This window comes from Phocoena phocoena, chromosome 14 (genome assembly GCF_963924675.1).
Source record: "Phocoena phocoena chromosome 14, mPhoPho1.1, whole genome shotgun sequence".
Taxonomy (NCBI): Eukaryota; Metazoa; Chordata; class Mammalia; order Artiodactyla; family Phocoenidae; genus Phocoena; species Phocoena phocoena.
Window position 1 is genome coordinate 85,373,954 of NC_089232.1, and position 13,595 is coordinate 85,387,548.

Below are 13,595 nucleotides of genomic sequence, written 5' to 3' on the forward strand. Positions count from 1 at the left end.
TTACTGATACTTGGGTGAAAAGAGAGGAGCCCTGTGAGCTGAGCTGAATCAACAGAGAGAGAAAGACAAAAGGCAAACCTAAGGATGGGCATGTCCCTTCAAATGCATCCGTGTTTTCAAAGAAATGCAATGACACAGGAAACACGTTGATGACAGTACACAGCTTACAGCATCCAAAAAGTCTCCACAAGTTTCAAGAAAAACACAAAGAGCGCATAAGGCTTTCTAAATCTCCTGAAAAGTGGCCGAGCCAGAAAGGTCATTTAACCGTAACTTCTTAAAATGCACATTTCAAGAAAAGGCATAGGATGGTTTCAATGCACCTTGTTGATTTTTCACTACTCAGTTGGAAAAAAAAAAACAAAAAAAAAACCAACCTTCTAAAAAGGATTTTACTAAACGCCATTAGTAATAAAAAGAGTTGTCATAAACAGAGTGCTTTTCTCAAGTCAGAACACTTGGATTCTGTCTGAAGTGAGATGCGATCCTTAAAAGACTTCTTCTCTCAGCAACGTGGCGCCAGCTTGAAGCCAAGGAGGAGACGGACAACGTTCTGCGAGAGAAGGTCTCCTCAGCAACACCAGACGTTCCTAGTCTACCACCACCTGGTGGTCCATACAGCAGCTCCCTTGTCAAGTCTGCAGAGACAGCCTCTGTGGGACGCGCCCCACCCATGCCAGCCTTGCCTCCCCCACGCCGGGGTGACTGCACCTGGGGCCTCCGCCAACGATCTGATATCAGTCCCTGAAATCACGGCATCCGGCGTGACACTGTGAAGCTCAATGGGGCACATAAGGCAAGAAACATGTTTAGTGAGAGGGGGACGGCGGGGTGGGGATGGGAGAGAACCACGCTTCCCGGAGGTGAGGTCTTGCTCCAGCATCACGCCTTCCTCTAGGTGGGTAGGGGGTCGTCGTCGCCTTTACCGCACTTGCACTTGCAGCAAAGCACAAACGGCGTGGCCAGGAGCAGGAAAGGCGAGGCCACCAGGAGCAGAAGCCCGAATCCAGCAAAAATGCCCACAACCTGCAAGAAGGAGACGGAGGGGCACAGGGTAAGCTGGCTGACCTGTAAGTTCGATAGCTAAAGTATAAACCACACAACGATCCGTGCATCCGTCATCCACCCACCTATATCCACCCATCTATCCATCCATCCATCTGTATCCACCCATCCATCCATCCCTCTGTCCACCCATCCATCCACCCACCTATATCCACCCATCTATTCATCCATCCATCTGTATCCACCCAACCATCCAGCTACCCATCCATCCATCCCTCTGTCCACCCATCCATCCACCCACCTATATCCACCCATCTATCCATCCATCCATTCATCCACCCACGTATATCCATCCACCTATCCATCTATCCATCCATCTATTATACACACAACATCCACCCATCTTTCCATACATCTTTCATCTCTCCATCTACTCGTCCATCCACCCATGCATGTTTCCATCATCTACCACCTATATCATCCATCCATCAATCCATTTATTCATCCACTCATCATCCATCCATCATCCATCTATCCAGCATCCACTCACCTATCCATCCATCCATCTATCCATATTTCCTTCCCTTCACTTCCTTCCTTTCACTCCCCCTTCCTTTTTCCCTTTTTTTCTTCCTTTCCCTTCTCTTCCCTTCCCTCCTTCCATCTAAATACCCAAACATCCATCCAATTATACATCCAGTTAACCAACAGGCTTCCTCTGAGCCAAAGGCTGTATTAGGGGCGACAAACACAGAGGCACATTAGATCTTGGCTCTCAAGGACCACCCAGTCTGGTGGAAAGAGACCATGACTACACCTGATAATAATACATTTTACAAAAACTGCCATTGGGTTCCAGGGTGTAAAGGGAGCCCAGGAGCCAGACACCTACATTAGCCAGGGGCAGGAGACTTTGCGTGCAATGGGAAATGGTTGAGATTATAAGGGTTATGAGGACGTGGGTGGTAAACAAAAATGAGTGGGATAAGGCATTCCAGGTGGGAGAACAGAAAGGCACAGGCGTGGTGCATTAGGGGGTGACCAGACCTGTGTTATTCCTGGAGTTTAAAACCCACCATTTACTGCTACGAATTTTGATTTTTTAAAAAAACATATATTTACCCCTAGGTATGAGTAAATCCCGAAGGAAATAAGCCTCAAATGTAGACATACTGTCATTCAAATCGGGCAGTGAGGCTGGACAAAGAAGCAAGGGGGGTGGTTCTTTAACTGGTCCCCCCTCCACCAGCTGCTGGAGTCCAGAATCGGAATCCGAAGGTGGAGCTCGTCCGCCACCTAGTGTTCATAGCGATAAATACATGAACCCGTTGGGCTCATGGTTCTAATCCTGACTCAGTGTGTTCACCTCTCTGGGCTTCAGTTTTCTCGATCATAAAATAAGCAGATAAAATAAAAGATCTCCAAGCGCTAGTATCAGCCCTGAAGTGTGATGCTCCGCTTCAGCATCACAGCGGTGTGAATGAAAGTGCACCCTTAGATTCTGCCGGAAAACCACCTCACACACACACACACTCTCACACACACACACACCATGTTGTTTCTATATTAGACTGTGCTTATGCTAAGAATCTGTGTTTTCTGCCGCTTGGCTGAGTCCATTTGTCTGAACATAATGTCAACGGTGGAATTACGCGGTGTGGATTCAGATCACGCTCTGTTAAAATCACGCACACAGATATTTCGGAATACATAAAACCCCCCAGGAAGGCATCACTGATCTGCAGGGCATCTTGGATAACCTCAACCACCTGGGACACTTTCTCAGTCTCTAGGGAGCCAGGGACTCTCGCACCAATAACACACCAAAATCCTTCACCAAATGCTCACATTCTTGGTCAATAAGACCCCATCTTCATTTTCACTCAGGCTATCTTGTCTCTTTCTTTGCATGCCATTGAACAAGCGATGTTACCCAGTGGGTCCCAACTGGTGATGGGAGGGTACAGATATTGTCAGAGGGAAGTCAGCCAACAATAAAGAATGAGACAGGAAGTCAATACCTCACAACAAAAATAATCACTTCGTGAGCATCTTATAAGTACGTGTCAGGCAGAAACGATATACTGTAGGAAGACAGAAGGATAAAGAAGGAATCACGGTGAAACGAGGATCATTCATACTGGCAAACCCTGATTTAAAGGAGCGGCTAACCTGTCAGACAGTTTCTCAAGAGGGACACTCATTCAGAGCAGAACACAGTTTGTGTGACCAGCATAAGCCCCTGTACACAGCCTGGTGGCTCTGCCTTAACAAACGTCCAATATGTGTTTATAGGATGAACCAGTTCAATGGAATCTAGTAGCTTCTGAATCCTCTGCCCCCAGAGGGTTCTGTGACAAAACCACTCCAGGGCTTGGGAACACTAACCCAAGTCAAAGAGATGGTGAGATGAACGGGACACATTTAATTTACTGAAACTTGGCATTGGACACAGCCTGGGTGTCTGCCGCGCCCAGGCCTGAATGCGCAGAGGCCGGGCCACTGGCCCGAGGGCTGTGCTGGGGTATATGGGGGCTGCTCCCATGTCTCTTTCCAGTTCTCCATCCAATGACATCACCTTGGCAACTTGAAACAGCCATCCTGGGGGTGCTGACACCACCGAAAGCGACCAACCCTACAAAGTCGGCCCGCCCCCTGCCGCCCCATGGCCAGCTGTTGAATATCCTCACTGCGCTGGCCCTGTGTGTGTTCTGAGGCAGGGGATGAATGAGCTAAGGGGGCCGGTGGCAGCTGCGTCGTCTGCATGGAACGTTTACCGATTGCTCCCACTGCAGTCGTCCTCGCCCCACCACAGAGCCCCTCTTTTCTCTGCTTCATGAATATCTGCCGTTCTGGATTGGATAGAGTGCGAGAGAGTTAGGGTCTGCTTTTGTCCTCTGAGAGAATGGGTTCTCCTGTTGGGAGGAGGAGTTGGACGCAAATAATGAAAAACTTCTGCCCCAAAACAGAGTCAGGACACTGAAAACAGCCCCAGGAGAGGCGTCAGGTCCCGCAGGGGTCAGGCAGGTGGAGATGGGGGCCTGATCAGGGAGACACAGGAAGCTGTCTCTGAGGATGGGATCGCCGAGCTGCTGTCTGCAGGAGAAGGACCCCAGCAGGGAACGTGAAGACGGCTACCCGTGCAGTGAGCCTGGGAGTAGTGTTCGGGGAGCAGGAAGGAGGTGATGTGGCCCGAGTGGAGGGGTGCTGGGGGGAGTGGGAACCCTGGGGGCGGCCCAGGTCTTTTGTTCAGAAGATACGGAAGCTGGGGGTGCGCTTCCCGCCATGAGGGAGACCTGGAGAAGGAGGCGATCTTGAGGGAAAATCTAAACTTCTGTTCGCGCCTGTTCTAGCTGAAATGTACCGTTAGACGTCCAAGTGGAGATGGCCGGCAGCCAGGTAGGCACGAGGCTGTGAGTTCGGTGGGGCCGCCAGGACGGAAACCGAAGTGAGGCAGACATAGCCTTGCAGTCCCGGGGGGCCGTGGGCTCTAGGAATGCACACAGAGGGCTGACACGACGTCCCCTCCCTGCCGTGGTCACAAGCGCTGGTCCCACCTGCCTATAAACGTAGAATAATGAAACCACGGTTGACCCTGGATAATAAATCCAGTCCAATTTTCTCATTTCACCAATGCAAAATCTATGGCCAAAGAGCGATTCCAAAGGCCCCAGCACTTAAGACAGAGAGGACTGGGCGTCTAGTTCAAGTACAAGACACAACTTGTGTGTATTTTCCTGAGCGTAGTGAAAAATACCCTCAGAACAGGTCACTGCGTGAGGCCCCTGCCCTGTAGCCCGGCCTCAGGGGGGCTGAGTGAGGACAGCTCCACCACGTGTGAACACAGATATCAGCAATCAGCCGCGTGTGAAATGCCACCCTCGGGCTAAAAGTGAGCTCTCTCGTTACAGGGAGGTGGGTCTCCTGCTCAGAAGAAAAGGAAGAGCCAGTGTGGGTGAGACTCCACCTTGTCAGGTGCTGGCCTCCTAAGGAAGAAGATTTACTTGACTGAGAAAGAAATGCAGCCCTTGTCTCTTACGCACGATGGCTGATTGCTGGAACAGCACCGGGAAAGGCAGAGGGCGCCGTACAACAAGCGTGTTTCCAGAGATGCTCGTGAAGGCAGGTGGAAGGCCCGGCCTGTGACCCCTCAGTGTGGTCAGGGAAGGGGGCAGAATTAGGATGTGCAGAGCTGGGCATGGACAAGACAGGGAGAGAGAGGGTTGGGTGATGAAGACCGGGACAACAGCGGGGCCACAGCAGGGCCAGGGAGAGGGACACAGCACAGCTGGGGGCTTCCGTCCCGAAGTCCAGTGAGTGACGAGAAGAAAAAGAGGAGGGGCTGCAGAGGGAGACTCAGAGTCGGGCCCTGGAACGGGGGCCTGCCCGCCGTCCCAGAGCACATGGGCATCAGCGCCTACTACGACGTCCGGGTGCTAGGGAGACACTGAATGCAATTTTCCTGAGTAAATTGATGGAAGATAATCAAACCTGCATTTCTGCTTAAGAGACTTGGTGATAAATGCAAAGTGAAACTCCACTCGCGGATCATTGACGAAGCAGATCATGAACATGCCCTGAGCCAGAAGCCCGTTTGAGGGGTAAGGGAATGGAGGCTACCAATCGGATAGAAAGCCAGGAGACTCACAAGGGAAAGGAGGACTTTCTCGGCTTCCACGTGGATGCTTTACCTCTAAAAGCAAATTACGAGAGTGAAAGTTCCTTTCAGTAATGGAGATTCTGTATCATGTGCTGGGAGGTGGTTCTAACTATGAAAACTGAAGGCTTAAGAGCAAATTGGTCTTGTGATTGCACACGAATGTCTGCTCTGGGCGGGGCTCTTCCACTGCACACCATGTCCCTCGCTAATTCCCAAGCCTCTGGCCTTCGTTCCTGGTTTATATGTCACACGCTTTGCTAGTTTTCGTGACTCCCTTACTTTCCTTTTGACACTGCTCACTCATATTTTATTGTTTACCCCAAATCCAACACTAACGTGTGGACATCTGTCTACAGCCCTGCGTGTCTCCAGGGTTCCTCACACCCCAAGGAAGAGACCCCTGCACCCCGAGTGCCTTTGTTCAATTCCACAAGCACCGAGAGGGGCCTGAGATCGGGGCGGCGGCGGTGGGGGCTTCCTTTGTCCATGTGGCTCCAGGGGTGACTCAGAGCTGGCACTCAGCAGGTGCCCCTGGCAGGTGCCGACCGACGATGCTGAGAGAGGCTGGTGGGAGGTGCCCCCAGGATCCTTCCTCAACAACAGGGGAGGCTACAGACCCCCATCCAGGCTTCTGCATTTCTCAAGGGCCTGTTCTCTAAATGACCGTTACCAGGAACCGCAACTGTTCCAGGACCCCGGGAACACGTGACTCACTCCCGGGGATAAGCAGGCACGAGGGCTGAGGTGTGAGCGCCCAGCCCAGCCTCGCTATTGGACAGGGTGACATGGTCTCCACAGCTCTCACACTCTCCTGGGAAGCTTGCCATGCTTTTAGGGCGCTCAGGCCACATGGAGAGACAGCTCCTTATGCAGAAAGAGGGCCTTTACAGAGGGAATCAAGTTAAAATGACATTACCAGGATGGGCCCTGATCCATTATGACTGCTGTCTTTATCCAAAGGGAAGTTTGGACACAGAGACAGATGTGCAGAGAGAAAGATGAAGTACTGGAGAGGCGCACCTGGGAACTAGGACTGCAGGGAACGACCAGGGGCCGGAAGAGGCAGGCGGGGCCCTCCTACAGGTTTCCGAGGGAGCCCTGCCCATACCTCGACTCCAGACTCCTGGCCTCTAGAACCGTGAGGGAGTCTATTTCTGTTGTTTGGGGTGCTTTTTTTACACAGCAGAGGTGGAGGGGCGAGCACTGGAGCTGGCTGTACTGGCCAGGAGGACGAAATAAAATGCAGCTAAAATCCACTCTCCACGCTGAGGTCGGCAGACTGGCCCTTGGGCCAGATCTGGTCCGCAGTCCGTTTTGTTTAGTTTGGTGCTTACAACTTTATGGAGCTATAACTCACATACCTCACAACTCACCTATTTAATGCACAGTCTGATGGTTTTGAGTGCACTCACAATTGTGCAGCCTTCGCCACAGTCAATGCTACCACCTGATTGTTTAAAGCGTTTTCCTGGAATGCAGCCACGGGCCTTTGTTGGCCTACTGGCTGCGGCAGCTCCTTCCCTACCAGGCAGAGCTGATAGTTGCAACAGAGACCTTATGGCCTGCAAAGCCAGGGCCGTCTACTGTCCGGCCACCTGTGGACTCATCAGCCCTGCCACGCGGTCTGCAGTGAGGATCACCGAAGAAGCACACTTACGGGTGGTCTCCTTCTATTCCCACAAAACTGCCTGAGTCTCGGTTCCTGCATCTCCCAGACCGCCTGCTTCAAGGCTGTGCTGAGAAATGCCGACAATGTGGTAATGGTCGGAGCCCATCAAGGCTCTTCCCCGCACCCAGGACCTGGCGCACACCCGAGTCTTGCCTGCAGCTCCCCTCGGTAGGCTCCCCCCGCGCCCAGAGCACACCCCGAAGATCGCACCTCATCCTGCAAAGCCCATGGGGTCAACGCTGATCATCTCTGACCACTGCTGCCTCCTGCTGTCCCCATGGACCTTTATGCCATAGTTCCTCCCATCAGCCCATCTCCGTCCCCCCTGCTTGCACTGTCCCCTCTGCCTTGTCCCACCTACTCCCATGGCCGGCTCCCCAACACTCAGTGCTCAGTCAAAAAGCAACGCCTCCAACAAGCCTTCCCAGCCACACCATCTAAAAGACCTCTCCCCAATCACACCTCCCCTATAGCTGAATCCACATCATATATATATACGTTATCTGTCCCTACATGGAATGTGGGTTCCATCAGAGAAGGATGCATCTATCTTATTCACTGGAGTATTCCCAGCTCCTAGAATACTGCCAGGCACACAATAGGAAATAAATATGTGTTGAAAGTATGAATAACTGCACCAGCTGCACAGACATCATCACCCAGGGACCTTTCCATTCTTTCCCTCTTACCCTTCTCTGTGACTGATTTGCTCACCTGGGAGCCTCTATGGAAAGCTCTTCCGTTAAAGGCCATGCAAGGATTCACTAAGCACAGTGGGTCATTACCAAGGTCAAGAGTAGGTGCAAGCAATCGAAAGCCTGATGTTGAAGAATCATCAGGGGCTAAGTGTGGTGCATATTTATTCCAGGCCTACTGAAAGCATAATCTTGGTCCAGGAAAAATTCAGGCGGGAACCTCATTTACTAGCTTTTTTCTATATAACAGACCTTTGACCAACTGGCAAGTCTCCTGGAAACCCCACACACGTGTACACACACACTCTCTCTCCCCCTCTCCCCCATAGGTCAGAGTGCGAGGTGAGCGGCCTCCTACCTGTGTCCGATGCCAGATGACAGATGCCCTGGAATGACCCAGCTTGTTCCTGCAGGGCCCTTTATCATAATGGATCAGAAGGAAGTCATCCTGAGAAGGAAGGGAAAGAACAGGGGTGGGTGGGACAGTCCTCTCTGTTCAGTGAATGAGTCCTGCCTGGTCCCAGTTTCTTTTTTTAAAGCTTTAATTGGGGATGTGAGAGAACGAGGACAACAGCAGAGGAAGAACGTACACCCAGAGGGAGCTGCTGCCACCCCAGGTCCCTGTGAGTCCCCGGGCTCTCCATCCTCCGTGGAGCGTCCCCGACAGACTGCTCACGGGCCACTAGAGGGAGCCCTGCTCCAGCTTCGGTCTCTGCTGCAGCCTGGCTCCCCCACCCCCACCCCCGCCGGGCTCAGGGACTCTGTGCTGATGCAGGACTTCTGAACAAGTAGGTCAGAGCCCCCTGCTGCTCCACGAGCTGCCCCCAGCCCTGGCTGTGCTTTACTCCCCACGAGTCTTTGCCTGTGCATCTTCCCGCCACCCTGGCAGGATTATTCCGGGATGCAATGACTTCCTTTATGTCTGGTCCATCCTCCTCGCCCTGAAAGTCCTTCCTCTCAGCTCAGACCAAGAAAATGTTCTCAGTACTCAAGAGGAGACCCACCCTCCACCTCGGACTGTCTAGAAGTGAGAGACAGCTCGAGGGAACATCCTGCCCACCCTACCACCTCCAGGTGTCCTCACGTCCCACCTCCATCTCCAATCACCTTCCCCTGACAACCTTCACCAGACCGTCAGGTTCTTGGAGCCGGGACCCTGAGCTGATGTCAGTCAGCCGCTGTCACCACATCCCCGGCTCGGTGCACGGCCCCCAAACCTCAGCGAGCAGCGACCGAGGTACAGGAGTGCGTTTTCTGGACAAAACCCTCTGCTTCTCCATGTACAGGAGGTGCCATTTTCTCTCCTATCGTCCATAAAAAGGACCAGCTCAGTAAACAGCACAAAAGAGAGGCTGACGCTGTTTGTTCACTTAACTGAGGCTGTAAACAGAGCCTCTTTTTTTTTTTTTTTTTTTTTTTTTTTGTGGTATGCGGGCCTCTCACTGTTGTGGCCTCTCCCGTTGCGGAGCACAGGCTCCGGACGCGCAGGCCCAGCGGCCATGGCTCACGGGCCCAGGTGCTCCGCGGCATGTGGGATCCTCCCGGACTGGGGCACGAACCTGCGTCCCCTGCATCGGCAGGCAGACTCCCAACCACTGCGCCACCAGGGAAGCCCCCAGAGCCTCTTTTTGAGAAAAGGGGAAATAAGCACAAGGCCCAGCGTGTCTGAGGCGGGAAGTCACTCCTCCGAGGGCCGGGCAGAGCCGGGGGCGATGGTGTCCTTTGGTCCTTAGCGGCCCCGCTGGGTGGTCCTCTCAGGGAGCCTCCAGTCTGATGATTTTATAGGTCGGCCTCGTGGAGCCTGAACACACGCTGGAGCATCAGGAAATCCTGGCTTTTTGGGGGTCGTGGCGAGGGCCCAGACTGCCACCCCCCGACTCACCCCCTGTCCTAGACCCTCATCTGTCCAAGGAAGCACAGGCGCGGGTGAACGCACGCTTCTTCTGGCTGGAGCTTGTCCTCTCTGGGGCCATTTCTGATGACTTCTGTCCACGGAGACTCTCTGTTCCTCGAACTCCTAATTCTGTTTTCTTTCACCCACACACCACGGAGAGTAACGTCCCACTTTAAGCCTCATTTTCCCAGGCTGCCTCTCACGGTGTTGCTCTGTAGACTCCTAACAGCCTTTGGATTTGTTTTCTGAAACGCAAGCTGAGCTGCTCTGTGTGGCCCAGCTGAAAAGTCTTCAGGGCTCTCGCCTGGCAAAGCTGGACAAACCCGGGGACTGCACGCTACAGTCCCTGGGGTCGCCTGGGGAAACGCGGATCCTGACTCTGGGTCGGGGCGGGGGGGGTTGTACCCCGGTCACAGATGCCCCACGTGGCCCTCATCAAGCTGCTGTTGGACCAGTGTTTGGGGGGCACGAGACCCCGTGCCAGAGGTCCAGCTCTAGCTCGGCACGGAGACCCTGGTCACGTTCCCCGCCTCGGCCAGACACAGACCACGTACAGGCCACATCCTTCCTGACCACGTCCTGTCCTCTGGAGGTGACCCGTCTCCCACATTCTGCCCTCTGCCTGGTCAGCTAACTCTCCATAGCTGTGCCCACACCCCACTCCCACCCCAGACCCAGTGACCCGCCCCGGAGGGGCTGCTGGGGACTCCACACCAGCCGTCTTGTAGCACTGTGCTCACGAGGACCAGGTGCTACTAGGGGCTTCTCAGTCGGGAGGTCACCAGCCCCTCAAGGTCACGGATTTTGCCAGCGACAGCCTGGCAGCCCAGGCCTCCATGTGGAGTTGAGTTGCCAACACTCACGGCATGCTTCCTGAGCAAAACAAAAGCCTTCTCCCTAACAAAAGCTCTCCAAGATGCTTTTACAATATAAAAGTGATTTCATCGTGACTTTTAAGTTCCTGGATGAAGCCCTTGGGTATACCCACCGCAGGGCCTGCCAGGAACCTAGGTGCGTGGTGAGAGTGAATGTTTCCCTTACATTGTTCAGAGAAGCCTCATCAAGCTTCTGGGTGGAAGCAGAAACAATGGTGCCGGCGAAAGAGCACGGTGGACCAGATGCTCGCAGATAACAGTGAATTCCTCAGAGCAGCTCCACCACGGAAGGTGTGAGACTTCCTGTCCTACTCTGGCTGACAGTGACTGGTCGTACCCAAGCTGTTGGGTCTTAGGGTCTGAAAGATCAGAGAGCGGATGCCGAGTCCGTTCCTCACTCCTTCGGTGCTTTGGGGAAAGATGGTTAACCTTCCTGGACTGCTTCTTAAAGTCAGGAAACAATCATTCCACCTCTCACAGAAGGAGTGCCCGTATGAAACAACAGGGCTGTACAGCGCATGTCACAGATAGGCTAACCTTCAGCCCACATAAGCATCACTTCATAAACAGGGACCATTTACCACCAACTCCAAAAACGATAGAAGGCGAGCGGGTCCCTTCTGTCTGTAAGCGGTGAATGTTGGGCCCGCAGGGCCAGCAGAGAAGCAGTGCAGTCCTGGGCCTCACGGGTGAGGGCGGGGCCTGGCGGGGGGGCAGGGGCAAGGATGAGAATGGAAAGAATCACCCTAAGATGACTGATAACTCCGGGAGGTGTACGTGCCCAGGAGCCGGTGCTCGGAGGGGAAAATTCCCGAGAGGAGGGAAGGGGGCCGTGTAAGCCCCTCCTCCGTCTCAGAAGCTCTGCTGCTTCCAGACACACGTTCACACACTTGCCCTAAATCACGGCTACTGTCCTTGATTGACCGCTGCAGAGCAGACCCCCTGTCCCTCAGGGTCTGTTTTCTGTGGTCACAGGGTCACTTTTCAGCAGCTCATCACCTACAGAGGAAAACAGGCCACCCTTGGCCCCAAGGACACTGACCTTCAAGGAGGAAATTGCCCTGTGCTACCTCTGTCCCTGGTCCGGGCAGAGTCAGGACACAACGGGGCCTCTGGCCGGCAGGGACTGTGCTTTAGAGCCGAGTCAGACGGACACACAGATGGACAGAGAGGGTGTCTCTCCAGAGACCAGAGCAGAGAGAGAACAGCTTTGGGCTCAGAGGGGACAGACCTCGGGGAGGTCACGGTAGCAGGGGAGGTCACAGCAGAAGCAATGCTCCCTCTGGAAATCTGTGTCTGTCCATTTCTAATACTTCCCCCCAAAAATCTACCAGGAGATTTGATAACATGAGGTAAAACTGGCTTTCATTTCCTTCCCCCTTTAGGAAAAGTTGATAAGGAATTGCAAATTGCAGGCCAGACTTTAGATAATATAACATAATTTAATAATCAGTTTTCAAAAAAAAGAAATACAGTAAAATGCAAATTACATATATATATATATTATGCATAATACAGGGAGACTATATATAGCCTATATATGATATATAGAGACTATATATTTGGACTATATATATAACTATATATATGATAAATAAAGAAACTATACACATAAAGCCTCTGAAGGCCCTAAAGACTTTTTAATGCTTCAGACATCATTCTGAACAGCAGAGACAGTGCAGGGTACACTGGGGAGATGGTGGCCGTAGGAGGCCAGAAACTTCCATTCTGCCAGACGACAGAGGGTCTGTATGCTCTTCTGCCCTGCAGGTGACACGAGTGTCACTAAAGTAACTGCCCCGCGCCCAGCATCCGCGGTCCCCTGCCTCCATCATCCTTGCTATTCCAGTAACGGCCCCTGCTATGGACTGTTTGCATTCCCCAAAATCCCTGTGTTGAAGCCCTGACCTGCAGTGTAATGGTGTTTGGAGGTGGGGCTGCCGGGAGGTGTTTAGGTTCAGAGGAGGTCATGAGGCTGTGGCCCCCGTGATGGGATTCATGTCCTCATAGGAAGAGGAAGAGAGTCCAGAGCTCCCTCTCTCTGCCAGGTGAGGCCACAGTGAAGGCGGCCGTCTGTACACCAGGAAGAGGCTCCAGAATCTGATGATGCCGGCGCTGATCTCAGACGTCCAGCATCCAGCACGGAGAGATCAACGTCTGTTGTTTCAGCTCCCCGATGTGGGGAGATGCTGAGATCCTACCCACCCCTTTAACACCCAGGCTGAACCCCAGCCTGAGCTGACCCTTCGCTCCCAGAGCTCCTGCACCAACTCCCATCTTTGGATACCACTGCATCCAGGGAGCTCACATTACCATAAATACGCACAGAGAAAACGCCTGACAGTGTAACTTCAGCGAAGCGGCTGGCGCACGCCTCCGGCTTCAGCCTGACCCCCAAAGCCCCCGCCGCGTACTCACGTCCAGGGACTCGAGGCAGTACCAGCAGAAGGCGTGCTTGCAGTTCTTACACATCATCTGTGCGCACCCTTCATCCCGCTCGATGTAGACCTTGCACTTGGGGCAACGTTTGATGGGCGCGTCGTCCTCCTCCAGTTGGAAGGTGGAGCTGCTGAGGGAGAAGCTGCATCAGGGCTGTGCTCAGAGGGCCACAGGGCCAGGAGACACCTGCCAGCACAGGTTAACCCTGGAAGCACTCGCTCAACTAGAGGGACTGAGGTCACCTGTGAAATATGCTGAAACCAAAGAGACTCGAACTCTGGAAAACAATCACCGAGAAACTGTGAAGCAGCCAGTTTGACTTGGGGAAAAGAAAAAGCAAGATCAGCACATGTCTAAA

At 53.1% G+C, this 13,595-nt stretch overlaps 1 protein-coding gene across 1 annotated transcript in view; it reads right to left on the bottom strand.

Annotated features, from left to right (window-relative positions):
- Nucleotides 1–894: 894 nt before the first annotated feature.
- The window catches only part of RNF144A (ring finger protein 144A), a 35,322-nt gene continuing 22,621 nt past the window's right edge, over nucleotides 895–13,595 (bottom strand). Inside the window, exons 5-7 of the mRNA XM_065891337.1 lie at nucleotides 13,217–13,364; nucleotides 8,388–8,477; nucleotides 895–1,026 (exon numbers count right to left, since the gene is read on the bottom strand). Of these exons, the coding sequence (XP_065747409.1) occupies nucleotides 895–1,026; nucleotides 8,388–8,477; nucleotides 13,217–13,364 (370 nt within the window). The remainder of the gene's footprint in view (nucleotides 1,027–8,387; nucleotides 8,478–13,216; nucleotides 13,365–13,595) is intronic.